At 43.5% G+C, this 26,999-nt stretch overlaps 1 protein-coding gene across 2 annotated transcripts in view; it reads left to right on the forward strand.

The window, feature by feature from the left end:
* Positions 1-2,778: 2,778 nt before the first annotated feature.
* Positions 2,779-26,999, forward strand: part of SLC24A4 (solute carrier family 24 member 4) — a 119,588-nt gene continuing 95,367 nt past the window's right edge. The window contains exons 1-2 of one of the 2 annotated variants that reach the window (XM_044436352.1): positions 2,779-2,935; positions 11,306-11,416. In XM_044436352.1, coding sequence (XP_044292287.1) covers positions 2,779-2,935; positions 11,306-11,416 — 268 coding nt within the window. The remainder of the gene's footprint in view (positions 2,936-11,305; positions 11,417-26,999) is intronic. The other variant, XM_044436353.1, reaches the window with a different exon arrangement.

The following is a 26,999-nucleotide window of genomic DNA, read 5'->3' on the forward strand; positions in this document are numbered from 1 at the left end:
ACACCTCCAATTGCTCCTTGAATTTGTGACATTTCCACATAAAGGCTAATATTTTTTTCTTAGAATTAGAAAAAACTACCAGTGGCAACCCACCCCAGTCCCCACAAAGTGATAGTGTTCAAAACCGTTCAAGACATTTTTCATTTGTAGACTTCAAACAAACCTGATTTAGCTGCTATGATTATGAGTCGCATGCTTAAAGCTTTAAAAGGTCAAACAAGGAAGTTATTATTTATATAATGAAAGTCTTCATTATAAATGAGCTAAAGCTTCTGAATAGCAAAATAATTGTTCTTATGCAGGTTTGTGATTATGACAATTCATAGACACGAAAATGCTTTGGCTTGGTGACAGAAGTTCCTGTTGTGATGAAATCATGCCATTTTTATTGTTTTATTGCCTCTATTTTTATGGCAGTTTCCTATAGACGCTTATTTGTGACTAACTAACATTGGACTCCATGACATTTAGTTCTAAGTAGGCATATATATGCTTGCATTGTGGTTCAGCTGAAATATTTAAAATAATGTAATTTTCCACAACTAGCAGCATAATAAAACCAGCACAAAAAAGCTGGAATACAGGAGATTTAAAATTGTATTTGAATGTCTGGATAGAAGAGGCCAATCAAACCTTCACAGGTAAGGAATTTCATAATTTTGAGGCCACCACTGAGAACTTTTCTACACAATTCATCACATGAATTCAACAGCCCATCATATGCAAAGAGCTGAGTTTGGTGTGGAAGAGTCATTGCTTTTGGTGCCAAGTGGACCTTGCTGGGGAGAGTGTGTTGGGGGGGCACATGAATATTGAAAAGGGCTTCTTCCTTGTTGCCCTCTTTTGAATGATGCACCAACATCCTTTTTACATCACATAAAAATGTATCCTTGAAAAAAAAAAACATGCAGGACGTTTTAGATGATGTTTGGATCAACTCCACCCCCTTTAGCAGGTTTGTCCAGTTAGCACCCAGTCCCTGGCTTCTTCCTTTATTGCTAAGCTTGGCTTCATGGGACCCCCCCCCCCCCAGCCTACATTTCCCAGGGCCCTGGATCTAGTTCTCAGAGTCCAGATTGCCCGTGGGCACTAATGGACCTTTGCTCCCCTCAGCTTCTCAGCTTTATTGGCATGCAGGGGGATTCTGCAAGGGGGTGAGGAGGGTTGCCACTGGGAAGGAAATGTTAACTTTCTCCATTTCAGGTGTGGCAACACGCCCTCACTGAATATTTCTCTGTATGGCAACTAAAATGACAAAATATTTTTCCTCATTAGTTTGGAATGATCTGGTGCTGGGTGACGATCAACAGAAAAATATTTCATTTGAGTGAGAAAATAATTGCCTGGCTTAACTTCATGTAAATGTAAATAAATCCTAGTAATTATTTCTCAGTTTATACACTGACATAGGCACATTTTCTGGAGTTCTTGTCCAGTGGGCTTGGACCGCCGTTGTTTTCAACACCTAGCAACATCTCTGCATTTCTGAAAGGCGGGATTCATTCCTGAGGAGGGCGGGAGCGAGAGCAAAACGTGACCCTCTTTTGCGGGCTTGGGAAAAACGCTGCCGGGTGTGATGCGGAGTGTGACACGGGCCTGGCTCAGCGGCAGCCCGCGGCACATGCTCTCGCATGCTTCCTCCCCGCACGCAAGGCCTCGCCAAGAGCTAAAAGGAGAAGGGATAATTCCCGCGCCATTTAGGGGAAAAGATTAATTTGGTCGGTTAATCCCCCCTCTAAACTCCCACCACCCAGAGCAAGCGGGAGGGAGCAGGCAAACAACGAAGCGTGCCTCCGAGGGCACGCGTCGCCGTGGGGAGGGCAGGGAGAGCGCATGCGCGTCGCCTCCAAAGCGCCGAGGGGTGGCGCGGGCTACGGTGCCTCGGCGAGAAAGTTGCCCGGGGGCCGCAGGGAGGCCGGCGGCGGGCGAGGAGGCGCAAGAGGCGCTGTCGCCCAGGACGCTCTCTCCGAGGGACGCTGCTCGGTCGCCCAGCAGGACGCGCCTGGCGGAGGAGGCGAGCGCGGGGCTCGCGTGCGCTCCGGGGTGCAGTTGGAGAGGAGGCAGCCCGACTGCCGGGGGATGGTGAGGGTGAGGATGAGCGCGGCGACGAGGCGCAGGACGGGAACTGCCGCCGCCGCCGCCGCCCTGCGCGCGTCTGGCAACAGCGGGAGGAGGAAAGCAAGGGGGATGTAAAACTTTCCAAGTGGGATGTTGCCGCCGCCGCCGCGCTCCTGACCGCCCGGATCACTCTGCCTCGTGCTCTGTCCCCAAGCGGCGCTTGCGATCTGGACGGGCACGTTCCCCCTCCTCCTCCTGCGAGTGAGGCAGGCAGGGAGGGACGGACCGAGGCTGCTCCTGCTGGATGCTGGATGCTCTTTCCTTCAGCTGCTTCTCCAGAGCCGGCGGTGATTGCTTGCCTTGCCCAACTTGAGCCTCTCGGCAGCAACCGGGGCTGGCTTGCAGGGAGCGGAGGAGGCTGTTCCTTGCGCTGCCTTACCAGGTGCGCCGGCGATGGGCTCCTGCTGAGCCTGGGCGCAGACACTCGCCACCTGCTGCGGGGCGACTTTCGCCGCTGCGCTTTGGCCCAGCTGCCCCTTCCGTGCCTGTGTAGTTCCTTTCCTTGCGCCCTGACGCTTGATGCCGGACCTGCTTCCTTGATGCGCGTCTCGCTGTTGGTCGTGAGGATGGAACCCTCGCCGGGGCTTCCGTCCGAGTGAGTCCCGCACCCTGGAAGACACGGAGGCCCTCCTCATCGTGGCCAGCCGGGCCCGAATCGCCATGGGGCTGGAAGAACAGCCGATCGCGCCCGGGAAGCCGCTTCTCTTCAAGCTGAGGAAAGTTCGCAAGAGGCGGGAGATGCTGCTACAACAGCTCGGCTTCATCTGCGCGATACTCTTCTTCGTTTGGTGCATGTCCAGCCTTCTCTCCAAACTAGGTAGGTGGGTGGCCAAAGGGAAGAATGAAGAGGGTGGGTGGGACACACACACACACAGAGAGGCACCTGTATGGGGAGGGGGAAAAGAGACTGAAACCAGGGTTCGGCAACTTGGCATACTCCAGATGTTCTTGAACTCCAGTTCCCATCAACACCATTCTCTCAGGTCAGGGATGATGAGAGTTGGAAACCAAAACATCTGGAGGACACCAGGTTGCTTATGCTTGGTATGAACATGGCCCTTGTGTACCATCTTCCCCTGTCTGCTCACAGATGTTTCTTCTCCCACTCAACTCCCAGCGTACATTCACATGATTTGCTGGTTTTGCTCCCAGCGTACTTTCACATGATTTCCTGTGTCTAGATCTCAGGAAAAAAGGAGCTTGATCAGACTGGTGGTCCGTCTGATTCAGCATCCTGCTTCTCACAGGGATGTCCAAAGAGATCTGGGAAGCCCACAAGCAGGACGTGGAAGCAGCAATCTGCTCCTACTCCGGGCTGCTGGCATTCGATGGCTTACAATGGCCTCTGAAAGCTGCAGGTTCCATATGACCATCACGACTAGTGGCCATTAGTGACCATCATCTTCAAGGAAATGTGACTGATCCTCTTTTAAAGTAATCTAACCCAGTGACTCTTACTATGTCTTGAGGCTGGGAGTTCCACCAAATTAATCATGAAGTGCTTCCCTTTACTGTCCATTCGTTCATCTGCTGCCAATAATCAATGGATCAACCTGTTCCTAGTTTAGAACTAAAATGGGCTTTTACTTTGAAGATCTGCAGAGTTCAGTGGGATTTTCTCCCAACTGTATGTGTTTAGGATTTTAGCCTTTGCTACTGCAGTGATAACGATTCATGCTTCTTGATTCATACTGGTGCATGCCATACATGGGGGTGAGGGGAGTCATTTGAGCCCAAAGGAATATGAATGCAAGATTGTTCCTGGATACTTAAAGTATATGACTCAAGTAGGTTATTCCAGTTCAAGGCTGGTCTTTCAGCAATACAGGGCAGATTTATGCACATTTTCCTATCACAGGTAGGAAAAAGAAATTGGAACATTGATGTACACTCACTTCTGTAATGATCATGTGTGTTGCAGAGTCAGATTTGGGAATGCTGAGTAGGTAGAACAATGCTGTATTTCTATGGAATGTGAAAGCCTATGTTAGTGTAATTTGTATTGATTCAGAAAGATGCAGGGAACAGAGCAGAACTGGTGTGTGTATGTGACATTAGAAATGGTGACTTAGTGACTTTCTGCCCCATTTCATTGTACATTGCATAAAAGCCATGGTGCCCATTGACTGAGCTTTCACTGGAGATGGATTCTGCAGGAAAGTCTTGATGAGTACCCACTTCATTCCCCCTTCCAAAGAGCCCCCTGCACTCTGAGTTGTGCAAAAACTTGGCAGCAGCAACTGGCCCACAGAAATGCTTTCTGTTCACCTGCTGTGCCGCTTTCTCTCATTCGCGCTCGCTGTCTCCTCCCTCCATAGGCTTAGAACAGTAATTCCAAAATAGACAGATTAGAAGTGAGATTGCCAGATCACATTTAGCAAATAATAAGGAGCAATGGACTTTTGCTGTCTGTTCTGGGGAGTTTGATGAAGCATTGGCAGAACAGAAGCCTGGTCATCTGCTGTGATCCATAAAGATTTGTTATAGTCCTGAACAGCAGACGATCCTTTAAAAGACAGCAGGCTCTTAAATAAATGGACATCTGGCAACCTTTGTTATTGGGTTGCCAGCTACCCTTTTCCCACCAATAGGGCTTCTGTGTGTTTAATAAGAGAAAATTGGCAGTTGCAATAGCTCCTCCCTTTAGTGCCAGAGATGGGAACCTCTGCAGTTCCACTCTGCCTAGTAGCTATTAAAAGCTGACTTGTTGGACTACAAATGGATAGCTCTCCATAGCTTGGACATGTCCATCCATGGATATGTTATCCACCATTATGCTGATGATAGGTGTTGGGGAAATGGGGCATCCAAAGCTAGATTAAGGAGTGGGTGTAATGTGTATGGCTATTGGACAAAGTTAATAATAATCATCATCATGATCATCATGTTATGGTTTCTCTTACTAAGAGGTGGCATGGCATAGTAACTAACGCTGCAATCTTATACACAAGTGTGGGCAACATATAGCCTGAGAGCTGCCTAATGGTTCTCCTCATTGTGGCCACCCTGCATTGCCCTCCTCCAGCATCTGTGGTAGTACCACAGTTTCCACAAGGGTGCCTTTTGTTTGTTCAGTTTGCCTCATGGGTGCTTTGTAGCTGCAATTTAGGTGGGAGGTTTAGAGAGGCACCAGGGGCTAGAGTCCATGCTGATGGTTGGAGAGTTGAAATTGGCCCTGGATCTTCAGAAGTTGTCCACTCCTGTTACGCACTTTCTTGGGAGTAAGTCCCATTGAACTTGCTAGGAATTGCCAGATGAAGATGTGACTGTGGGGTGGGACAGCTCTCTCTCCCCACTTCCCTACTGCAACCAAATAGAAAAATTTACTATGCCAGTTCTTTGGCATAGTTTCTGGCTCTGTTTAGGGAGTGTCAACAGAGTGAGGGGGCATAGAATTCTGCAACTCCCAGTTCTCCCTGTTGACAGCCATACTGGGAAAGCTCCAGGGAGGACTTTTGTGGGTAGACCTTCTTCTCTGTTAGTGAACTTTCCTCTCTGTGGACCTCCTGTATCCCCTGGGATGCCCTTCAGGAACCATAGGATTTAATTCCAACTTTTCTTTTTCACTGGAATTTGAATTTTTAATTCACTGTGTATTTATCTAACATGGGAGCAGCAGATGATTGCAGTAATCTCCAAAATCTATTTTGGAGCAATGTAGAGGATCTATGATTTAAATAGTGCTTGTAGTACATTTAGTTCAAAAATCGAGGAGGAAAAATGTCAAACCTTATCTCTTATTTGTAGCAAATCCCATTTGTTTTCTGCAAACATAAAAGTTTAGTTCTTGTTGGCCAATGAGCATCTCCTTTTCTCCAATGCAAGGATCACTGTAGTGTGTCAACGTGGAATTCCTGTACCCTGGGACTCTGTTTCATGTGTCAGATGATCCATGCTTGATCTTCTATTCCTGATTGGTGTCAGAAATCTCTTCTCTCTCTTTAATTAAAATCTTTGGAAGCATATAGAACCCCCTCAGCAAGGATTCTATCCTTCGTGTGGTTTGGCTTGCTCGCCTTCATTTTGAGCTAAATTCATGTCTAAATGACTGGACATAATAACAACTGGACTTTTCTGATAATCAGGCCGACTTGGGTCTCATTCAGATGATCAGCAACCATGGTTTAAATGATGGCAAACAAGGCATGGCAAGCTTCAGCTTCAAACACTGCCTTTCCTCTTCCCTTCACATGCTTTCACTTTGGCTAAACCACAGTTTCCCATTATATTTGATCTCAAGGAACTGTGGTTTATTCTTACACTAATTTGAGATCAAATTACAGGTTGATTCTGGTTTGTTTTAACTAACAATGGTTACAATAATCCTCTGTTACCTGAGTTTATATGTAATGGGAACCTGGCTTAGTCAAAAGTGAAAGCTTTCTCCTCATCTCACATACAAAGGAGAACAGGGGTGCAGATTGTGTGAACTCAAGTCTCATATGGCTCATTTACAACTTCTTATGCCAGAGGTGGGCAGATGATTTAGTCTACAAGCCCCATTTCCAGCCAACATAACCAATAGTGATGGATGATGGACATTGTAGGCCAAAACATCTGGAAGGCCAGAATTTGCCAGCCTCAATCTCAGTCATCGATCCCTCCAAATTCAAGTCAGAAATTCTCATGAGAAAATTTTCAGCTCATCACTAATCTTAAACAGTTTGGAACTTACTTCATACAACCCTTTTCAGTGGAGAGGAACATTCAGAATTTTCTTTTTTAAAGAGATCTGGGTATCTTGGGCTTGTATGTATTTCAGTGTTCTAGTTGGTGGGCACGTATTTATTTATTATCTATTTAAAAATTTTCTATATCGTCATTCATTAAAGATCTCATGATGGTTTACACCCCCCACCCCCCTTAGCAATTTTGTTAGCTCTGTGTTTAAGTAGTCTGTCAATCCTGATCCTCATTCTATATGTGCATAGACATTCATCTATCCACCCACATGTCCCTGAACCCATCCACATCTAGCAAAGCATTTCAGGTCCATGGGAAAATATTAGCAGGAACATACTTTTGAAAAATATTCTGTTGGAATGAAAAATACTCTTGTTGGGTGTTACAGGAAAGGTCACTGAGCAGCAGTGTGTGGGCAGAAATCTAGTCTTCCACTTTCAAATCTTCCAAAAACCTTCTGAATTTTGCATTCCCATGTATATTTTTAACTAGAAATTTAAAAAAATCCTTGTAAAATCTCTAATAACCAAAATTTAAATCTCTAAATTTATCATAACCTATACAATAAATACATTGAATCCATTGATAATTATGGTTTTACCTTATAGCCCTTTGGATTATATAACTTGTTTTTAAAGCTTAGAGCATAAGGCCCTGTACCATTTCACGTCCCCTTTCCTTCTGTTGCCTAAGCCATGTTTGCATGGATGAGCCCATGGTACCTGTTGCAGGAATGGCGTCCACTTGTCTCCACTTGCACTGCTAGCCCTTCTACAGGCCATTAAGCTGAATAAAGCCTTCTCTGAATATATCCCTGTGCAATGCACTAGAAAGAGATTCTAGAGGTAACCTGTGTTTTGACTGAAAACAATGGCAGTTCTGTGCAAGTTGCTCTGTGAGTGCTGGTTGTGAGTACCAGGTTGACCAAGGTGAAGGAAAATGTCCCAGTTTGCAGAAGATTTATGTGTGTGCAGGGAAACTCACCCGCAGCCTTTGCTAGATTTGCTAGCCTGTGATAGCAGTTGGAGAATCTGTGTTTGGTTTCTCCCTTTTCATCACTGCAGGTTGTTCCAAAATATGGAAGTTTATACCTGCACGTTTTGCCACGATTGGAAGCAATGTATCTCTAATTCAGGGATGAGCAACTGAATGCTTTTGGCCTACAGCTTTCATCAGCCTTAGCCAGCAGTGCCTGTGGTGAGGCATGATGGGAGCTGAAGTTCAAGAACATATCAAGGACTGAAAGTTTCCCACTCCTGTTCTAATAGTTTAATCAGCCTTACCCTGGGTCCCTTTGGGTACCTGCCTGGGAAACACTGTGCTAGGTGACATGTGCTGGCAGGTAGCATGGTCATGTGTTTGATGCCTAAGTCTGGCCCCATCCTCTCCTAAGAGAACTGGTACTTAAATCTTACTTCAGCTCTGGTTGTTTCTGCTGCATGTCAGGGTTGTTTAGGCATTGCTGGGCAGTTGTGTGGTATGGCATTGTCCCCCAATGCCTTACCATCCCCCCACCCTTCCAGAAACCATCACCTGCGGCAGCTGTCTCAGTCTGTCCACAGGCAGGGCCTGCCTTGCAATGGGAGCAAAGACTTGGCTGTTACATAACAAGCTGCCTGTGAACTTCCCGGGGGATTTGACTGCCTGTGATAGGAGACGGAATATTGGACAAGATGGAATCCAGCCATGCTTCTTTTCATACAAGGGGAAAATGTTGAATCTCAGGATTATTAAGTCAGAAGGGCTCTCCGAGGTTCAGTAGTTGAACCCCTGCTCAGTGGAGGATCTGAGTGCAGAGAGTGCAATAGGAGAATGTCTGACAGATGGGCTGCCCAGCTGCTGCTTAAATACCTCAGGCAAAGAAGAGCCCACCAGCTCCCATAGCAGTATCTTCCAGTGGGAAAAGGCAGGAAAACGTCTCCCTCACATATAGATTCATATATTTCAGAAATGGCTGGCAGCAGGAAAAGGTATGCCCCATATGTAAGAACCTGTGTTAATGCTCTCAGCCCTCTCCCCCTGTATACCTAATCCATAGTGCTTCCCATACCCACAAAAACCTACAGTGCTGCATTACCAAAATCACTTTTCCTTTGGGATGTCAACTCATTTTTGCTTGAATTAAGGGTGAGAAGTAGTCTTAGAAACCTGATTATAGCTGAAAAGAGTAATGAGATATTGCCATGGTGGTTCAGTGCTCAGAGACTCACCAGTTCCCTGTCCCTAGCAGAAATTTGTGTTTCAGGAATCTTTGTTCAGTAGATGATGCCACTGTTTGCAGCTGGGGTTCGTGGGGGTGGGCGGGGAGAGGATTCATAACCCCGGAGGGTTGATGTCAGAGCGTTACCCTCAACCATGCATTATGCTTTTATATAAGCTGCATTGGGGATGCTTCTGGATCAGAAGATGGGACAGAAATCAGATAAATTAATTTATTAATGCATGCCTGTGTACCTGCAAATGTGGATATATAATTTGGAGTGATAATACTGTAAATTCAAAGCCTACAGCCAAAGATTTGACTCATGATTTCAATTAAATTCTAACCTCTGCGGTTCTCAGTCATCTCCTGGTTGTGCATATGAACCCATTCTGTCCCTCCCATTCTGTCCCTCCCAGGTTCTTCTCCTCCATCATCTCTGGACCACTTCTTCCAGCTGTCCTGTCTAGGACTCCTAGCCTTTCAAAGAATTCTGTCTCTCCATTCCGTAGTTACCTGGTATTTCAGATCAGCCACGAAGGCCCCACTCACTTGCCCACCTTTGAGGGAAGTTAGGTAGGCATGTGCACAAGAGAGGGTCTTTTTCGTGGTGGTCCACTCCTCTGGAATGCATTGCCCTTGGGTTTCCATCAGGTCCCACTGCAGCAGGCTTTTAGGAAGTCCCTGAAGACCTACTTGTTTTGGCCTTTCCCAGACTGTTTTGCTAGACTGTTCTGCTCTGTAGCTGCAATGATGCTGTAGGCATTTAGTAGAGTTTTATTGCTGGCTTCTGTTCTTTTATTATTCTGTTTTATTTATTTTTCTTCTGTTCTGTCTTATTATTTTCTCTGTGTTTCATTCATGCATTTTAATGTTTTAAGCTATCTTCCAACACCAAGTTTCTGGGAGAGCTTGCTTATTTATATATCTATTTATTTGTAATGCTGGGAACAATAGATGGCAGAAGAAGAAGGGGACGGCAGAGGATGAGGTGGCCAGAGTCACTGAAACAGTTGGTGTGAGCTTAAGTGGACTCTGGGGGATGGTGGAGGACAGGAGGGCCTGGAGGAATGTTGTCCGTGGAGCCGCGATGGGTCGGACACGACTTTGCGACTAACAACAACAACAATTTATTTGTATGCCACTCCCTCAGTGGGGAGCTTGTTCAATGCTTGTTCGTTGGGGTGCCAGTGTTCAGTGCATGAGAAAGCCCATTCATGCATTACACTGGGGCACCAGGGCAGAGGTTGCCTGTCAGCTGCAGAGCTCTTTGCAACACAGCAGCAAAACCAGCCAGCTAACCAAGCCACGCTGGTTTAGAGGTGCCAGCTTTTACTAGACTATGAGCTTCTGTAGATGCTACCATTTAGGTGTGTAATGGAATGTGAAAGTGGAAAATACATGCTCACATGCGTCACATGGGCTGAGGGTTGATTACAAAAGAAAGACTACCAGCAGAATAAAGAAAAGACGCTGGTACAGGAGTTAAGTTTATTTTTAAAGTATGTGTTGCATTTGCTTTTAGTCAACACTGCAACAACTCTTTAAAGTGTTCAAAGTACTCTTTGAACATTTCCTTAGTGTCTTACACAGCTTTCCAATGAGGTCCACAGAAGTTTCTGGCCAAGAAAAAAATTGGCCATCCTGCTTTCCCATGTTTATCTGTAATAATTAGTTGTGGTTTAAAAGAAAAACAAAGTCCAACTGCTTTTCTTTTCTACTCCTTTAAAGCAGTGTGGAAGGGTGGGGGAACAAGTGACCCTTCAGATGTTGTTAGACTGCATCTCTGTCATACCTTACCCTTGGCATTGTTGGTGGTTCAGGAGTATCTGGAAGACCCGACATTCCACATAGCTGCTATAAGCTTTCCCTTCCTGGCTGCAGCTCTTGTTTTCTATGAACCAAAATGCTTCACCTGCATTGATGTATTGTTGTTGCTGTTGCTGTACACATGCTCTGTCCTACTGTTCCTCCATTCAGTTAAGGTTGTTGGTTACTCCAACACCCTCTTGAGAAGTAGGCAAGATTGTGTGCCTGATACTAGCACAATGTTGTTCAGTAAGCTGCTGATTGGAGATTTTCATTTCTCAAGTCAGTAGTCTAACCACTATACTACACTGTGTCTCCCTGTTGGTGTTCTCTTATTCACTCAGCTCTTTTTCTGCATGCATGTCAACCCATATATGATTTGCTACTAAAATGCCAAACTTTGCTTTAATCTTAGAGAGCATTCATTTGGTGGAAAAATAGGGATCTGTAAGAGCAGCTCTTTTGCCAATACAATGACTGCCTGTCTTTACACAGGACAAGAGTCACCTGCTGTCGACAAAAATGTTCTGTCAGAATTTTGGAGGAATAGAAGATTGATGGCATCAAATAACGAGTCACATGAAGCAAAGAACTGCACAGAGCCAGGTAAGGAGGTTTTCATTTCTAATTTCTTGGGTTCCTGTGGCCAGAGCTGCAGTGATGTGTCAGTCTTGAAGACTTGGCTGTGCAGCTAGAGGGTTTAATGAGCACAAAATGTGGCGAGAGAGCGCCGACACAGGAACTGAAGGCCTTTCCCAGGCAAGCAGGAAGGCAGGTTTTGGTCACACAAAATGTGCCCTACTCTTCACAGTGATTCTCCTGCGGGTCCATGTCCAGTGCAGCTGCCAAAAAAGTAACTGATTGTGAACAGGTGACTTTGAAATGTTGCCTGTTTTCATCATATACTGATCTGCATTAAAACAATTGTGTTTAACTTACTTGGTTTTATTAGTTTGCCCAACTTTTGATGGAGTAGAGAACAAAAGTATCGCTGGCCCTATCAGGGTTAGGGATCTGGAGGCAAGGAGGCAGCAGGGCCTTCCCCAAACTGGAGCCAACTGGATGTGTTGTGTTTCGACCCCCATCAACCCTGGCAGCTGGCCGAACAGGATGGGAGTTGTAATCCTACACATCTAGAAGGCAGCAGGTTGGGAAAGTGTGTGGGGATGATGGGAGCAGCCCATGCTAGCAGGGGGTAATAGGAAATGTAGTCTAGCTTCCAGAAGATACCGGGCTGGGAAAGGCTGAAGCAGATAGTGGAGCGGAAAAAGTGATAGTTCAAAGGGCAGGCAGTCAAGGGAAGGTAAACTTTTGTGGTCAAAAGTTTTGACGTTTGTCAAACTTTTGACAGTTGTAGTCAGCTCAGTCAATCCGTACCAAAGTAAGGAGGAGCTAGCCTGGAAACAGAAGGCTGGGTTGTGCTAGCCAGACTAATAGCTGCAGTAGTGCCCTATTGCCATCCGATATTGCGCCACAAAAGCAGGGAGCGTGTTTGCAGCTCCCTCCTCTGGCTGGCTACTACAGTGGTGTCAAGGGGAGGCATATGGCTCCCAGTTCAAGGTTCCTTGTGCGTTACAGGCACATCAGCTCACTGGCTAAAGGGCTTTTTGGAAATGTCCCACTTCCCTATAGCTTTGCCACTTATGTTTATCCAAATTATACACATTAAAATGTCGATTTTTTCTAAATTCATAATTATGGCATATACCATAATTTTTCGTAAAGGAGAGACAATACTCCCACAAGGGGTATATGTATGCTAAACTTCACTGTGATCAAAAAATGTGCATCTTTTAAGACCACATCTGTTCACTGAGCTGGAAATTCACACTCATTGAACCATTAGCATAGGAATGAGAGCATAATTTGAGTTTATAATTGCTATTTTCCATATTACTTGCTGCATGTATCATATTCACATTAAAGTAATTAGAGGAAAATGGATGTTCTTAGTATCACTTGCAAATGTACTTTGAGAATATGGCCAAGACCAAACAAAATGATTGTGCTGATTCTTGCTGTGTGGCCACAGATTTCCGTGATCCTTAAATCTCACTTTCTGCTTTGCCAACCTGCCTATAACAATATATTGCCAATATTGTAAAGCACACATAATCTGACTCAGAAGGAATTTTAAAAGAGTAGGAAGGACCTATTCTCTGCTCAGAGTGTCCGTGGATCATTTATTTGGCTGTGGCCCTGCTCTGTAGCTTCCTTAATGTACTAGTTAATTCACCCTCGTTATAGGAAGAGGATACTGGTTTACTTCTGCTGGATATTCAACACATTTCTTCATTGGTTATCATTTCCCATTTGGAATCTCTTGGATACAAATGAAGCATGATTTGAGGCTTTCTCCAAGTGTACATCATGGAATCCACTCCAAGAAGCTGATAGCTGATACCAGCTGGGACTTTGCCAAGCTTCTGTTGTTATGTGTCTTCTCAAATACTATTCACTTCCCCTTTGCTTTTGTGAATAACTTTTTAAAGGATTTTGGGAGACAAAATTCCTTTGTTATTCCTAATGTCCCATTGTTCCAGAGTTTCTGTAAGCCTGTTCAATATAAAGGAAAAGCAACAGTAGCATGTCTTTTTGTCTGTTATAAAAATGTAACATAGGAAGAGTCTAGCTGGACCAGATCAAGAATCAATCTGTGTTGATTCCTTGCTAGATGGGATGGTCAGCATTCCCTGGTGCATGTTGAACAAGTGAAGAATTATATATTTCTTTTGGGATGTTCGCTGAATTTGTCTGCTATTATGAACATAAGTGCACATCAACATTCTGCAGATTTTGGCATTCTCTGTAATGGATACATTAGATGGATTGATGTTGGTAGGGTTTTTATGGTTGCTTTATAAACCACATTACATGCTTTATTGTAGGAATGTACATATATAGACATCCTGCAGGGTGAAGGAAAATCTTTGCCTCGCCTTATGTTTTCATATTTTATTTTGTTGTCGGTTTTACTCTATTTAATTTTTTTATTTTAGGTGATGTGCTGTGTGGACCCTTTCCAAAGCTACAAAGTGTTACATAAATGTTGTTATGGGTGAATGAATAAATAAAAAATAATGTGGAGATGCATAACCCTTCTTTTTTTTCTTTTTCTTTTTTTTTGGAAAATGGGTTACATCCTCTGCACATGAGGGTTCTTTAGGCAGTTCAGGGCAGTTGTGCGGCTGTGTCTTCCAATGCTTTGCCATCCCCCACTCTGCCAGAAACTGCCGCCTGAGGCAGTCTCCTCACTCTGTCTAATGACAGGGCCAGTCTTGTGCTGGGAACGAAGCTCACATGGCCTGCCTGTGAGCTTCTGAAGATATTTGACAGGGTATGTTAAGAGTCAGAATACTGGAAAAGATGGAGTTTGGAAAGGGCATTCTTACACGCTATTCGTCATATATGGAAATAGCATTGGATTATGGAGTTATAAAGTTGGAAGGGCTTTTGGAGCCCCTGGTAAGTCCACAAAGGCAATATGAAACACCTCCTCCCAGCTCATGTTCCTCAGCAACTGCTGCACCATGACTAGTAGCTTTCGATACACTTGTCTTCCATAAAAATCCAAAAATCAAAGAAGCTGAAACAGCAGCAGCAAAAAGCAACTGTAAATATTAACAACTATGAGCTAGAAATCAGCACTGTTTAAAGACAGCTCCTGTGGTTCTCCCTCCCCCTGCAAAAAAATTGTTGATGCAATTGATAATATGTTTTCATATTTCCTTATAAAACTGATGAATTTAGATGGCATTATGTGAATAGGCTGTTCGCCACTATACCTAAATTACATTAACCATGTGCACATCTTGACTTTTCTTTCCATCCTCAAGGGAAGACAATTCTAAAAATTCTCCTAGGTAACTTGTTCCTTTATCAAACAGCTTGAGGGCATCTTGCAAGAACTCTGCAAACTGTTAGAAAGTACAAAAGTATGAAGTAATATTTCACATTGTGTTCTCTTCAACTTATTATTAATGATTCTGGACTTGCTGTATTGGAAAGAAAACATCTTAAAGTTCTTGCGATACTTTTTTTTATAAAGCCTTTCAAATGTAGCCCAAGGCTGTGAGGAGACATGGAGGAAAACAAATAGCAGGAATCCATTCAGTTGTTAATATTTGTAAAATAGATGTGAGATGGGGGCAGTCTAGAGCAAAGTTAGCGTTCTGATATTAACTGAAATTTGATAAACTGCAATTCTGTTCTTTGTGGAAATGACATACTCCCTGTTTAGATTGTAAGTTCCTTGTGGTCTGAGAGCTATCTAATGTTTGCTTTCAAAACCTCTGTACAATGCTATTTGTACTTATGACAGTGAACAGGTTTGTGTATTATGGCATGCAGTAGGAAACTTGCAGGTTGAGCTGCGCTGCATCAGTCCAAAGGTGCAATATAGTCATACATAATGATTCCCCATAGTGGCCAGTGGATGCTAACTGAATGCCTTCCAATTCCCATAGTGGCCATTAGCTGTCTTTTTCTATTATATCCTAGCAACTGGTATGCAGAGTCAAGTTGCTTCTAATACTGAGGGCAGCATATAATCATCATGACTAGAAGCCTCTGCTAGTCTTATCCTGCATGCATTCATCTAATGCCCCTTTAAAATCGGGCGTCATTAGTCTGCCCATGATAGCAAATCCCTTTGTTTAATTAGGTGTGCATGGAGTTGGCTGGCAGTTAAGACTCATACTAGCTCCATTTAAGTATCTTAAGTGTCTCTTCTTACAATAATTTAGTCCATAATTGTAAATCTTAAGCATGCCACTCAAAGCCTCTGGGCAGTTAGCCAAGTGTACCCATCAGGACTTCCCGTTGAGGATGTTTTTGGGGACATAAAATTTCTGAATGCATCCTAAGGCTCATTTCTTGCACATGACAGCTGGTTCCCACTGCTTGCTTGCCGGGGCTGGGCGGGCAGGAAGCTTACTCTGTAGGCCAATTTTTTTTCAGGTAAACACCATTTATCAACATGGTCTGGAGTGTAAGCCCTAAGGAGTTCTGTACAATGGAGCTTGTGCAAATTTCATAGCTAAGATTATTTCTGAACTCCTCAGGTGACAGGCGCTCATCATGATGGTATGCTTTGGCTTATTTGTCCAGCTGTCAAAAGGTCATGGAAACAGATGCTGTTGGGGTGTGGATCAAGATGTCATCTGGCAGGTCTATTTTGGTGTTGGTTTTTCATTTCGTGTACTTATTTGTTACTTAAACTGAATGACTTCATCGCTATCTAAAAGTGCAGCGAACAACGCGGTGACTGTGCTCCTGTCTTGGCTGGGATGGGTCTCAGCTGGAACTGGAGGTGTCTTGCCACTATGCAGCCGGGCTCAGACAACAACAGTTACCTGTTTCCAGCAAGAGTCAGACTGCAGGGCCCAGCATTCTGCCTGACTTTGGCCAGCTCCCTGGCAAGACAAAAGTTGCTTCAGCATGGACTGGAGCTCAGCTGAACCAGTAAGGCCATTCTTTAGCTCAGGGTGAGCAGGCAATTAAATGAGTACAGGAAACTTTCTAATGCTAGACTGGACTTGCAGCCCAGTATGCTCTACTCTGGCTGGCAGCTGTTCTCCAGAAATTAAAGCACAGGTGGCGGCATCATCAGCATCATCATATCAAATTTGTATCTCACCTGTTTCCATTTGCAAGGAGCCCAGTATGTCATCGCATGACCTGCTACTTGCTCTTTTTAGCCAGAGATATCAGGTATCAGCCAGAGATGCACAACTTCTGCTTGTGCATATAGTGCATGTGCCCTGCTAGTCAGGTAAATAAAAGATCCTTGGCTTGCATCTGTGCTCTTAGGCATCCCTGAGTAGCCTCCAAAGAGCTTACGGAGTAGAGAGGGATCCTGTGTGGTTGATGATGTAATAGAGCTTGAGACATACATGGCTTGGGACTGAAGTTCTTAAAAAGGACACCCCATCTTTTTGCCAGACAAAATTGCCTGTTCTGTACTATTTTTCCAGAGGTCCTGCTCCCTGTGTCTCTGCAGACACTAGTGCAGAGTAGGGCAACTAAAATGATGAAGGAGTCTTCTTACTCTTTGAGAAGCTGTTACAACAACAGGGACTGTTCAGCCTAGAAAAACGGTGAGTGAGAACAAGACTGGCAGCAGCCCTCCAGGGTTTCAGGCAGGAATCCTTCCTAGTCCTATCTGGAGATCCAACCTGGGATCTTTTGCATGAAAGCATGTGCTCTGCCTCTGAGCTCTGGTCCTCCCCTGGCACTGACTGGCTGTAGGTAAGACCATCTTTTCCATGGTGACACCCTGCAGTATCTCTGGACTGTCCGTATCAAACTGATTAAGGGTGTGCTTTCATTGACAGTATTTGGCCATCAAGTGAAATAAGTGAGACACTTAACAAGGCCCTTAGTCTAGTGTTGGCTTGTTTGTTTTAATTGTGGGATACATCCCAAATGGACAACAAGCTGCAAATTAAAGAGACCCGTTTGGCCATTGCTTCAGTTGGTTTGGGGAAGCTAACTTGGTACTGGCGCAGTGTTCCTTCCTGAACCTTAATTAGTAATTTATGGCAACCCCACCTTCTCCCCACCCTTCACCTCTGCTGGCCATTGCCTGAAGGCTACCATTTTTAATTCAGAATGCTCTGGATATAGCACCATTTTGGGGTATTTTGGAGAAAAGCAGCAGCTGACTTACAGTGTCTGCTGTCACAGACTCTGCCACTTTCAAGATAGTTGTGTTAAAATGATTTTTGAAGAAGGCATGAGAATCTCTGTTGTGTAACTGGGGTTCAAGAGATCCATTTGAATATGAAGATCTCTGTGTGACTTTGGGCCAGTCATGGACTCTAAACCTAATTTACCTATAGGGTTGTTGTTTGGATAAAATGGAAAGCAGGAGGAACGTGTAAATTGCCCTAGATTCCTTGAATGAAAAAGTGGGATATATACTGTATGTAATCATAAAATTAATAAGTACAAATAGTTTAATGCCACACCAAACAATAAGCCTTCTCTTTTTAGTTCTTTGGAGATTTCCCTCCAGACTTAACTTTCACCCAATTTTAGGACATTTGCAAAACTGCTCCAAGGTACTGGAGGGCTATATGTATGCATTGATGATCTCAAAGGCATTTGTGAATGGGAGCCCACCCTGGCAAGCTTTTCCCTTTGGCTCAAATTAAACCATGCTACAAGAACCTCTCCCCACCTCTCATATATATATAAACTTGCTCTGTATAGTAAAGAAATATACATTTGATTGGAGAGCTGTGAGAAGGCTATCAAACCATCTCTGCCATTATTATAATGATACATTTGACCCTTCTTTTAAAACTAGGGGTGGGGGGAGACTCCAGCTCCCATGTCTAATCTGCTGTGCAGACATTCTCCATCCAGTTGGCTCCCTTGGTGTGCCCTACCTTCTTCCTAAATTCCATCCCCAGGTGTCCACTGTGGGCTTGGAAAGAGGGCAAATATCCCTTGTTATCTCTAGTCACTGATGGGAGATAATGGGCCACATCCCCTTCCCCATACTCTCTCTAAGTCTTCAATAGACTCTTGGAGATTTCTTACCCTACCCCTATAAATATAAGAGCAGCTTCAACCCTCATACACCACATATAAATATCACTTAACGTGAAACAGAGTGTGGAAGAGAAATATACTATATTCTAGGATCTGTAGGTTTGATCTTTTCATTGTGGTCTGATTTAATGAAAACCTTACTTAAAACACTAACTTACTTGAAAGCTTTACAGATGTTGTGATGCTCAACCAAGGTCTGTATTATTAAAAAGTTCTGTAGAAGAGAGAGGCCACAGCTGTAGCAAGTGGAGAAAGGAGCTTTGTTCTTATATTGGCCTTGAGTCCTTTTCTGTTAAAAAGAGCAGGGAGGGGGAAATCTCATTTGAACAGGAGTGAATCTAGGGAGAGTCTATCTCATGCAACTTCTTCTTTCTTTCTGATTGTGTTAAATCTGATTCCGTAAGGACAACGAATCAACGGAGCAAACGGTTTTTTGTATTTTGGCAAAGTAGTAAATTGAATAGCCACTGAGAGCCTGGATCATAATGCAGACTTGTGGATATTTCATGTGCTTTTCTGGGTTGTGTGCCAACTTCACAAGAATTGATGAAGCAAATGCTAAAAGTCAGGTAGAATAAGGATGAATCCAAATGAAAAATAATGTGTGCTGTGGAAAATAATGTGCGGAACATTAAATAACCTGTAACTTTCTTGCCTTACCGTTCTCCTCCTCTTTCCCTTGTTTTTTATACAATGGATGTCTGAACAGAAGTCTGGCACTGGCCCTCTTCTTCTTCCAACAATCCCTTGAGAAAGGGAATTTCTGGGATCCAGGGCATCCTGTCCAAAAACAGAGGAAAGAGAGAAAGAGTGAGCAAGCTTAAGAGTCACATACAATTTGACTAATATTAAACTGAAAGCTATTGTTATTCTTTACATTCACTGTACGTCTGTAGAGGTATCACACTTTCCCTTCACCTCAGTACTGAAAACCTTATATACCTGGCATTGGCAGTTTGGAATGGCAATTGCTTCTGAAGCCAGTGTGGTGTCGTGCTTAAAGGGTTAGGCCAGGACTTGAGAGATCTGGGTTCAAGTCTTCTCTCAGGCATGAGGCTCTCTGTGTGACTTTGGGCCAATCCTTGACTCTCAGTGCAGCCTACCTCACAGGGTTGCTGTAAGGATAAAATGGAGATTATGTAACCTGCCTTGGGTTCCTTGGAGGAAAGAAAAGGTTGATAATGTATATTTATATAAATATAATAGATAAGTAGTAAAAGTACCTGTAAGGTTGGCATTGAGATTGCAGTCCCTTACGGGGGCACTAATTGCTGGTGATGTCACAACAGGGCAAAAGGAACCTTTAAAATAAAGTCAAACAATAAATAGCTCCCCAAGGTTTATAAAGGCAGCTTTCTTAATACTGGGTGCGAACCCTCAACAAAGAAGACCTAGAAGCTCTGAAGGAGATAGTCTAGGATGGGTTAAGTCCTTCTTGGTTGTTTCCAGAGTGGGTGTTGCTAATAGAGGGATTCCTGCTCCTGGGTCTTTAGTGCTATTCATTTCCCATAAGTGTTTCCCCTCTAATATTTGTTGTGGTTGGATTAAAACATAGAATTTTTTACAACAATTTATATACCCCAAAGTTAAAATGGCTAAATATTATCATGATGATTTGTGTATCAGTTTTATAAATAAACTCCCAGTGCTAGAAAGATGATAAAGAAGGCAGCAAGACAGATTTTCTGATGTGGATATTTGACAGCTGCGGTGCCACTATTGAAAAGGCCTTTTCTGTAGTAGCCAGCTGCCTCAGTTTACTTGTCAGAGGCTCTGAAGAGGGCCTTAAGCCCCAGAAAGGGATATCTAGAAGAATGCATTTTATCAGCCAAGCCTGTCGCAAAGTTTCAAAGTTAAAACCTGCCTTTTAAATTGGTCCCCAAAATGTAACCTAGTTATTTAATGACCCTGGGGCCCCAAGCTTCTTCTGCCATTATACAGTCTCAGCATTTGGCAAGACAACATGTGCAACTAGTAGCTCACTTCCTTGTTAAGTGGAGATGATGGAGCCTGAATCTGGACCTTTGCATACAAACAGCTGCTCTGCTGAGCTGTGGCCCTTTGTACTACATTCATTTGATATTAACCTCCCTGTACTGAGTCAGATCCGTATTATCCAATATGAACAGCAACTGCTCTTTGATCCCTCAAATGGAGTCTCTTCTCAGCCCAGTCACCAGATATGCTTTTTACTAGGAATGTGTTGGACTAAATCCAGGGCATCCTGCACACAAAGCAGGTACTCCATCCCAACTACAGGTCCAGCCTTCAGCCCAGCTGCTACTCATAGGTGCCTGAAACAACCTTTCCACCAAGATAAGTGATTGGTTACATTTCGATATCTTAACCAGCTTTCAGATCAGAAAGTTTGGCTGTCCTTTTTCCTTCCCTGAACTGAGACTGAAACACAATAATATGCATCTTGCTGAAACTGAATTAATATTAGTGCTGGGTAGAGTATCTTACTTATTAGCAGAGACACAGTAAGCTGTAGCACCCAGGCTGCACTGAATGGATCTATACTGCAGGATGGCATTGCATTGTTCCTGAAACATTCAAGGTGTTAAAAAACCCCAGTGGCTGCCCCCACAGTTATTCATATATGGTTTGCTAATTGACTTTTCTTTTAAGCTGATATTTAAAGTGATCATTTATGTTACTGGGTTCAGCTGATTGACAGAATGAGTTGAAGGTTTCTGCTCAAAGAAGCTCCCCCCATTTTCTTTTCCTCTTCAGCACTGCAGGCTCAGCCTCACAAGATGACTCTGTGTAACAGAGGGAGACAGGAATCCGCTGGAGGAATTTAGCCTCTGTTGGCCGAGTTGCATGTGCCTATTGGCACTTGCAGCTGGAGTTCAGTTTTAGAGGGAGAGATGCAGGAGCAACATGCCTAGGACAGAGTTTTAACATGGCCCCATTGGATTCCTCCATTACAATAACATGCAGAAATTATATGCTTTTAATGGCTGGCTGTGGGAAGAAAATACACACTAACCCCATGATTACAATCATCAGTCTGTACTGAACAGCCTTGTAATTTCTGTTCTGCATTTGTGCCTTTGTACTCATATTTGCAGTACTTACTGGTTTAAGCATATAGTAATGCACTTCCACAGTCAGAAGGAGGAATTCTCCTCTTCCTCTTTCTCAGTCTCATGCTGCTCAGCTGCATTCAACTGTTCTTGGAACCTGGAGTTGAAAAGCATTATAAATCCAGCTGTGTTCTCATTAATCCATGTTCCTGTTCAGAGGCCAGTCTAGGATGAAGTCTCTGCAAGGCACTGGGTTGTCTGCAAGGTATTAACCCATTTCAACCATTTCCTGGGAACTTAAAAATTGAAAGAAGCATTAAGGATGCTAGTTAGGATGGATTTGACTGCTGTACTTTGCAGTCTGTCTGGCTACTTCTTGACCTCTGTGCCTTTCTATTTTCTACCCTACACATTTACCTTGAATCAGTGTATTCTTTCTCAGAAGTAGGGGTTGGAAGAGGAACAGTGCTATTTTTTAAAACACTTTCTGAGTAAGGAGAGTGTTCTAGGCCTCCCTTGGAGGTGATTTTAGGCTGGCTTTAACTGTACACCTGGTTCAGCTGTTTATGGCAGAAAAGGCATCTAAATGCCATTTTGTTTTTAATCAGAAGAGTCTGTCTTAGGTTTGCCATAGTATCAAAGCACTCAAGTTTTACTGCTCTAGCAAGAGCTAATAAATCCCACATAAAATATAAGATTTAAGACTGCTGTATGAATATAAACATTTTTTCTTACTTAGGATTCAACATGTGCCCCCCCTTTTGTAGGTATCATCCCATTTTTGTTTGAGAACTTCTAAACAAGACACAGGGATGCAGGTGGTGCAGTGGTTTAAACCGCTGTGCTGCTGGGCTGGTTGATCAAAAGGTTGCCAGTTTGAATCTGCACAACGGGGTGAGTTCCCGTTGCTCTGTCCTAGCTCCTGCCAGTCTTTCAGTTCAAAATCATGCAAATGCAAGTAGATAAAAAGGTACCACTTCGGTGGGCAGGTAACAGCATTCCGTGCACTTCGGTGTTTAGTCATGTCGGCCACATGACTACGGAGACTGTCTGCAGACAAACGCTGGCTCCCTCGGCTAGGAAACGGAGATGAGCACCGTCCCCTAGAGTCAGGCATGACTGGACTTCACGTCAAGGGGAAACCTTTACCTTTAACCTTTACCTTAAACAAGACACAGACAGAGCACCACACTTACTGGTGCTTAGAAGTCCTTCCAAATGAGTCAGCAAGGCAGACATTGATGTTAGGCTATAGAAGCTATACCTGCCCACTTATCTTGAAGCGTGTAGCATTGAACTGAGTGGGACATGCTTCTAAGCAGAGGTGACTGTGCTTCAGCTAACTACGGTATTGGTTCTGGCACAACTTTGTTCAGAAATCTGTATTTGTATTTTATTTAAAATTATTTTAAGGCTGCCTTTAAAGTTTGAACCCTGCTATACAAAAATAGGAAGACTTAACTAAAGTGATTGCTACTCAAGTTTGCTATAAACCAGAGGAGTGACTTTATGAACAGATGCCTGTTAAAAGCCAGACTGGACCTATCCTATTCCTGATGGTGATAAACCAGGAGGGCTTATTTAAAAAAAACAATGCACATTTTAGACTTGGAGTATATTTCTGTAGATCCCTACTTCACTATAAGTCCTACTTAGGACAATGTAGGACTTACTTCACTGGACTTACTTCCTTCACTGTAAGTCCTACTTCGGTCAATGGCCTGCTTTCCATAGGAATGCATTCCAAATGGAGGGCGGTGGAGGGGCAGGAGTATAAGCTGTGCTGCGTAGAGCACAGGGGGTTAGAAAAATCTGGCTGTTGGGCAGCATAGAAAATAAATAAATTCGTGGAGGATGAATCAGTGGCTACTAGTTATGATGACTTGTGTTGTAGTGGTACATTCTGAGGTATTGCACCCATCATGAGTGTAGGCCCTCAGTAGCTACACCCTCCAGCAGGACTCTAAGCATGCAGTCAGCTGGGCTTATCTATATCAACACACAATGTCTTGTAATTTTATTTTTGCCAGGAATAGGACTTCTGTAAAGCAAATGGGAGATGGGTCATAACTGCCCATTCGAGAGCAAGACCAACAGCACCCCCCTTCCACATACAGACTTTGTGTTACAACTGGGAAAATCATTTTCTCTCGACCATGTAAGAATTGCAGTGGAGCTCAGAGGGAACAGGGAATCGAGGGGTGTGGCAGTGCCCCTGTTGATCAGACAGTGCTGGTGCTTCATCTCTGTGAGCTCTGGCTCCATTACACCACTGAATGCATTATTTCCCACTATACCACTGCCTGTATATATGCTGCTTCCAGGAACAGACAGGCACGCAGCTCTGAATACCGGTTTCTGGGGAACAGCGGTGGGAGAGAGCTGCTGTGCTCATATCCTTCGTGTGGGTTTCTCACAGGTGTCTGGTTGACCACTACAGGGCACAGGATGCTGGACCAGAGAGGCCTCTGATATGATCTAGCACAGGACTTCAACCAGCACAGTTCAGGGAGGTACAAGCAGAGAGGCACAGAATTGTGAAATATGCCAAACTTCCTGATGCCCTCAAAAGACACTGCAGTCATTTTGGAGGGTACATATAAGGTCATCAGTTTTACAATTCATGTCTTTATTGATTTGGATCTGATAGCATCTTTTCATTGCGATAAGGGTCTGAGAAGGATTGATTCAATTAAGAATCTAAAGAGGAAAACAAAGATCAGCCCTTCATTTGTAAATGCATAGTAGCTTGTTATTAAATGAGCTCTCTCACTGTGTATCAGTGCACATTTTGAAGTTAGAATAAATAATGATTTTGTTTTTAAAGAGCTGTTTTGCTATACTGGAGCTTTAAAAGAGGAAAAAAATAGCAGATGAATAATTCATTTTTCAACTTGCATCACTCAATAGATGGCTTGGACAATGTTTTCCTAAAATGAGGTTCTGTGTAAATTCTAAGCTAGGTGCTGTAACTGCAGATGCATAGAATTTGCACCTTATTTAATCTCCACTCCATCAACTGAGGAAGAAAATTTTGTCATTCGATGTGTTTTTAAATAGTGCTTGGTAAGCTCATTCTCCTTGCTTGCCATTCTACATTGCCTCATTTTGATCTTTCCACTGATGCCAACATGTAACTTTGGTGATGGAACTTTCATGGGGCTGCTTCACCGTGACCAAACTGTAAATTAAAACATAAGCTGCCTACTACGAGCATAACTGTTGTGCGAATCAGCTCACCAGGAACAGCTTTGAGTAAGTATTTTAAAGAGAACAGAACACTGGTTAAAATAATAAGGATTAACAACAATCCTCAGAGGAGATGAGATAGTCTAACATTTTTTCCTCTCCTTGGCTCGCCAGCATTTAAAAAAATAATCATCTCTACTCTAGCATGGGTAAGCAGAAATCAGCCAATGAAGCTGTTGCTGAATCCAAAATATCGGGAGGGGTCCAGGCTGAGGAAAACTTTCCTCCAGATTGAGGGAAGCTGCTCTCCAGAGTTTCAGACTGGTGTTTCCCAGCCCTACCTGTAAATGCTGTGGGGAGAACTTGGAACCTTCTGCATGCCCTCTACCACGGACCTGCCATCTTTGCATTGGCACAGCAAGAGAGACTGATGTGGTAAAAGAGAGTCCCATATTGTAGGATGGGGTTAATAGTAAGACCCAGGTCAGAGACTTTTGCTTTGTGCACTTTGCACTTTGACCTTGCTAATATTACAAAGGTATTAAAATTATAACTTTCTATCCTGCCTCATTTCCTCCTTTGAGGAACCCAAGGCAGCTTGTGTAGTCTTCCTCCTTTCTGTTTTATCCCCGCAATAACAACCCTGTGAGGTGGGCTAGACTGAGAGTTGGTGACTGGCCCAAAGTCACTCAGTGAGCTTCATAGTCAAGTGGGCACCAGAACTTGGATCTCCCAGGTTTATAGTGCAGCTCTTTTACCACCACACCACCCTGGCTGTCCACTTTATATTAGTTTCAGATTTGGCCTGTTCATTCAACATGTGTCAGCCATGCCAGTTGTGTGTTCACCTTTCCTACAAAGGACTTAGTTAGGCTTACATACTACTTATGAAAATGGCATGTAGCACGGCCTGTTTCTTTCCCCTGTGTACTATTTTGGTTACATGGTGACTTCACATTTTAAAGTAAGACGCTGGATATTATTATTTAACAGCTCTGGACAAAAGCCTCTTGTAATTATAAGATTAGCTGGAGTTATACTGTGTTGTCATTCTGCCTTAAGTCCATAGGTGTGCAAGTACATGTGCTTTTTGACCACAAGCGTGATCTGACCTTTTCGCTAGGTATCTGCTGTTAGCCGAAACGTTTTCATGCTGTTCAAAAGACTTAAGCCATAAGAAGTAGTCTTGTTGTACTAGGGAATCGTCATACCTAATTTCATTGCTGGATGATGGAAAAGGCAGTTACTGTTATGTGCAGTCTTTTCTGGGAGAAGTACATGAGTAGTTATATATTGAACACCACCTTGATGGATTTTTAGTGTGCAAGATGGTATATAAATCTTAATAATAAATAAATTAATCCACTGTAAAGATAATGAATGGAAAGAACTGTTGCCCACCAACAGTTAGAGCACCTGGAGAGCAGGCTGAATGTGTACAGGTCACCTGGTCATAGCTTTTGAGATGCACTGTACTCCTATTTAATTTAGAATCTTTATTTCAAATTGGGATCTATATATATATAAATTAGTATATGCAAATATCATGCAGATGACATCCCCTTCTGGGTGAAGTGTTTCCTCTGTTTAGGTGATAAGTAGCCACCCTGTGGAATGGAAGAGTCCAGAAAAGTTGTTAGTGGGCCAACCTCAACCACAGGTCTTTTTGAGGAACTCATGCTTCAGGTTGTCCAGCACACAATGAGACTCATCCTAGAATTCTCTACCCATCTCAGAAAACTCAAGTTGGAAGGGTCTTTTCCTCCAATCCAGGTTGGGAGAGACAAGGCTTGCCCATTCTTCTGGTATATGAGGAAGCACTGGGAAAACGGAGAGGTCAGTTTTGCATTTTATAGTAGGCTTTGGAAGCATCAAGAAATATTCTTAAGGTCAGTACCCAAGTTTAAATTTTCTGGGGCACAGCACAAACATGTAACTTAGTTTGCTTCCTCACAACACACATCCATATGCATAGATCTTGTGCCATAAACTCAATCTCATGAATGATGAAATAAAACTTTATATTTTAATTTGGAAGTCATTCTTCTCCCCACCAATTTCTGAAATTATTTGATGGCTCTCAATGGGGCTGTTCTGCCGTGCTCCATCCCCACTGCCCATTTTGCTATTTTTTGTGTAACGTAACATCTAGTCTGAACAAAGCTCACTTATGTATGGGTTGCGATGTTTGCAATGTCCCACCTGCTAATAAAGGCACTATCGTGTTGGTGTTTAATTTTTAATGCTAATTAATTAAAATGGCTGCAATATTTTATAAATTAATTAATGTTAAAGTCTTTTAAAATTTAAATTTAAAGTCTTTTAAGAAGGGGATGGCAGAGAATGAGGTGGCTAGATGGAGTCACTGAAGCAGTCGGTGTGAGCCTAAGTGGTCTCCGGGAGATGGT

Source organism: Varanus komodoensis, unplaced genomic scaffold (assembly GCF_004798865.1).
Source record: "Varanus komodoensis strain SLA01 unplaced genomic scaffold, ASM479886v1 scaffold3, whole genome shotgun sequence".
In the NCBI taxonomy this organism is placed as follows: Eukaryota; Metazoa; Chordata; class Lepidosauria; order Squamata; family Varanidae; genus Varanus; species Varanus komodoensis.